This window comes from Corvus brachyrhynchos, unplaced genomic scaffold, assembly GCF_000691975.1.
Source record: "Corvus brachyrhynchos isolate BGI_N302 unplaced genomic scaffold, ASM69197v1 scaffold1047, whole genome shotgun sequence".
In the NCBI taxonomy this organism is placed as follows: Eukaryota; Metazoa; Chordata; class Aves; order Passeriformes; family Corvidae; genus Corvus; species Corvus brachyrhynchos.
Window position 1 is genome coordinate 23925 of NW_008238973.1, and position 3381 is coordinate 27305.

The 3381-nt window shown below is 46.1% G+C and overlaps 1 protein-coding gene and 1 long non-coding RNA gene across 2 annotated transcripts in view; one reads left to right on the forward strand and one right to left on the reverse strand.

The window, feature by feature from the left end:
• METTL3 (methyltransferase like 3) overlaps window positions 1-2356 on the forward strand; it is an 8533-nt gene extending 6177 nt beyond the window's left edge. Inside the window, 2 exon segments of the mRNA XM_017738703.1 lie at window positions 1960-2093; window positions 2181-2356. Coding sequence (XP_017594192.1) covers window positions 1960-2093; window positions 2181-2292 — 246 coding nt within the window. The 3' untranslated portion in view covers window positions 2293-2356.
• A 623-nt stretch (window positions 2357-2979) lies between these two features.
• LOC108447752 lies at window positions 2980-3381 on the reverse strand. Its single transcript, XR_001863433.1, has 2 exons — window positions 3324-3381; window positions 2980-3229 (listed from the first exon to the last, which is right to left on the reverse strand). It is a non-coding gene; the product is annotated as an uncharacterized LOC108447752 (long non-coding RNA).

A 3381-nucleotide genomic window follows, 5' to 3' on the forward strand; every position in this document is an offset into this window, starting at 1 on the left:
AATCCCGGGGTTTCAACCCAAAATCCCCGCAGGGAAAAACCAACCCCAAAATCCAGGGGAATTCAATCCAAAATCTGGGGATTTGATCCCAAAACCCGGGGGGGGGTTAAACCGTAAATCTGCAGGGCATGAAGAAGAGTGAAATGAAGGGATTGTGGGGAAAAAAACGGGGGGAAATGAGGGAATGGTGAAAAAACGGAGCAAAACGAAGGAATTTTGTTTAGGACACTGAGTAAGTGAAAGGGTTTTCTACAAAAATCAGGGTGAAATGTGAGCATGGCCTCAGAAAATGGGGAAAATGAGGGAGTTACCTCAGAAAAGGGTGGGAAATGAGAAAATCAGCACAGAAAATTGGGAAAAATGAGGGAATCACCTCAGAAAAGGGTGGGAAATGAGAGAATCAGTGCAGAAAATGGGGAAAATGAGGGAATCACCTCAGAAAAGGGCGGGAAATGAGAAAATTGCCTCAGAAAATGAGAAAAAATGAGGGAATCACCTCAGAAAAGGGTGGGAAATGAGAGAATCAGTGCAGAAAATGGGGAAAATGAGGGAATCACCTCAGAAAAGGGTGGGAAATGAGAGAATCAGTGCAGAAAATGGGGAAAATGAGGGAATCACCTCAGAAAAGGGTGGGAAATGAGAGAATCAGTGCAGAAAATGGGGAAAATGAGGGAATCACCTCAGAAAAGGGTGGGAAATGAGAGAATCAGTGCAGAAAATGGGGAAAATGAGGGAATCACCTCAGAAAAGGGTGGGAAATGAGAGAATCAGTGCAGAAAATGGGGAAAATGAGGGAATCACCTCAGAAAAGGGTGGGAAATGAGAGAATCAGTGCAGAAAATGGGGAAAATGAGGGAATCACCTCAGAAAAGGGTGGGAAATGAGAGAATCAGTGCAGAAAATGGGGAAAATGAGGGAATCACCTCAGAAAAGGGTGGGAAATGAGAGAATCAGTGCAGAAAATGGGGAAAATGAGGGAATCACCTCAGAAAAGGGTGGGAAATGAGAGAATCAGTGCAGAAAATGGGGAAAATGAGGGAATCACCTCAGAAAAGGGTGGGAAATGAGAGAATCAGTGCAGAAAATGGGGAAAATGAGGGAATCACCTCAGAAAAGGGTGGGAAATGAGAGAATCAGTGCAGAAAATGGGGAAAATGAGGGAATCACCTCAGAAAAGGGTGGGAAATGAGAGAATCAGTGCAGAAAATGGGGAAAATGAGGGAATCACCTCAGAAAAGGGTGGGAAATGAGAGAATCAGTGCAAGGGAATTAACTCAGAAAATGTCAGGAAAAGAGGAAGTTACCTCAGAAAATGGGGAAAAATGAGGGAATTACCTCAGAAAAGGGCGGGAAATGAGAGAATCAGTGCAGAAAATGGGGAAAATGAGGGAATTACCTCAGAAAAGGGCGGGAAATGAGAGAATTGCCTCAGAAAATGGGAAAAAATGAGGGAATTACCTCAGAAAAGGGCAGGAAATGAGAAAATCAGCACAGAAAATGGGAAAAAATGAGGGAATTAACTCAGAAAATGTCAGGAAAAGAGGAAGTTACCTCAGAAAATGGGGAAAAATGAGGGAATTACCTCAGAAAAGGGCGGGAAATGAGAGAATTACCTCAGAAAATGAGAAAAAATGAGGGAATTACCTCAGAAAAGGGCAGGAAATGAGAGAATCAGTGCAGAAAATGGGGAAAATGAGGGAATTACCTCAGAAAAGGGCGGGAAATGAGAGAATCAGCGCAGAAAATGGGAAAAAATCAGGGAATTACCTCAGAAAATAGGAAAAAATGGAAAAATGACCTCCAAAAATGGCAGGAAATGAGAAAACCGTTTCAGGAAACGGTGGGAAACAAAAGACTCGCCTCACAAACCACAGAAAAACGGGCAAATCTCTTCCCAAAACGGCGAAAAGCGACGGAAGCGCCGCAGGAAAAGGCGCAAACCGCCGGATTTCCCCCCAGAATCGCCGCTTTCGCCCCCAGGTTCGCTCCACCAGCCACAAACCCGACGAGATCTACGGGATGATCGAGCGGCTCTCGCCGGGCACGCGGAAAATCGAACTTTTCGGCCGCCCCCACAACGTCCAGCCCAACTGGTACCAAAATCCCGCTTTTTTCGGGGCTCTTTTTCCACGCGGGGTTGGCGGTTTTTGGAGGTTTGACGCGGATTTTGGGGGTTTTAGGATCACTCTGGGGAACCAGCTGGACGGGATTCACCTCCTGGACCCCGACGTGGTGGCGCAGTTCAAGCAGCACTACCCCGACGGCATCATCTCCAAGCCCAAAAATATGTAATTTTGGGAGGTTTTTTGGGGTTTTTTTTAGGTTTTTTTTGGGGTTTAGAGTGGGGTGAAAATAAAGAATTCAGTGGTGGCGCTGGAGGAAAAACCTGGAGTGTTTTGTGGGGGGGAAAAAGGTGGGAAATGGGTTCAAGGCTGAAAAAAAGGAGGAAAAAATAGCGTGGATTTAGGGTTTATCTGATTTTTGGGGTTTAAGAGGATATTTGAGGTTCTAAAGGGGATTTTTAGGGTATGAAGTTAGATTTTGGGGGTTAAAAAGCAGGTTTTGGTGCTCAAATGGGATCTTTGCAGGGATTTTTGGGGTAAAGGAATTATTTTTACCATTTCAAGGAGGTTTTTGGGGTACAAAGATGGATTTTTGGGGATCAAAGGGGATTTTGAGGGGTTTAAAGGAGGTTTTGGGGGACGTTTTTGGGGAATTTTGAGGTGTAGAGGTAATTTTTGGGGTTCAAGGGGTATTTTGGGAGTTTAATGGGAAGTTCTGGGGTATTGAAGATGATTCCCTGAATTCAGATGGGGTTTTTTGGGTTCAAAGTGGGTTTTTGGGGCTTAAAAGGGATTTTTATTGAGGTACCAAGATCAATCTTTGGGATTCCAACGCAACTTCGGAGATTCAAGTGGGATTTTTTGGGTCAAAAAGAGCATTTTTTGGAGACTGAAATAAGATTCTTGCAACCACCCATCATTCACACGCCGTTTTTGGAGGCGAAACTCCTCAAAAAAGAAAAAAAACCAAACCAAACCAACTCCTCCACCGCCCCTTTAATGCCAACCGTCCCCAATTCCGCCGTGGCCACCCCAAATTCCGTCGGGGGGGCGGGGGGGACCCCAAAACTCATCCCAAACTCCCCCAAATTTTGGGAGCGCCTCACTTGACGAACACCACGCTGTTCCCGGCGTTGCGGGCGGCGAGCCAAGCCAGGAAAACGTCCCTAAAACCGCGAGAAAACGAGGATTTTCGGTAAAAAAGACGCCAGGTTTTCGCTAGGAATCCCGAAATCGGGCGGATTCGCCCCAAAATCTCACCGGCAGTGGCGGACCAGGCACTCGCTGCTGCAGAACTCCTCGTCCCAGTCGCCGCTGG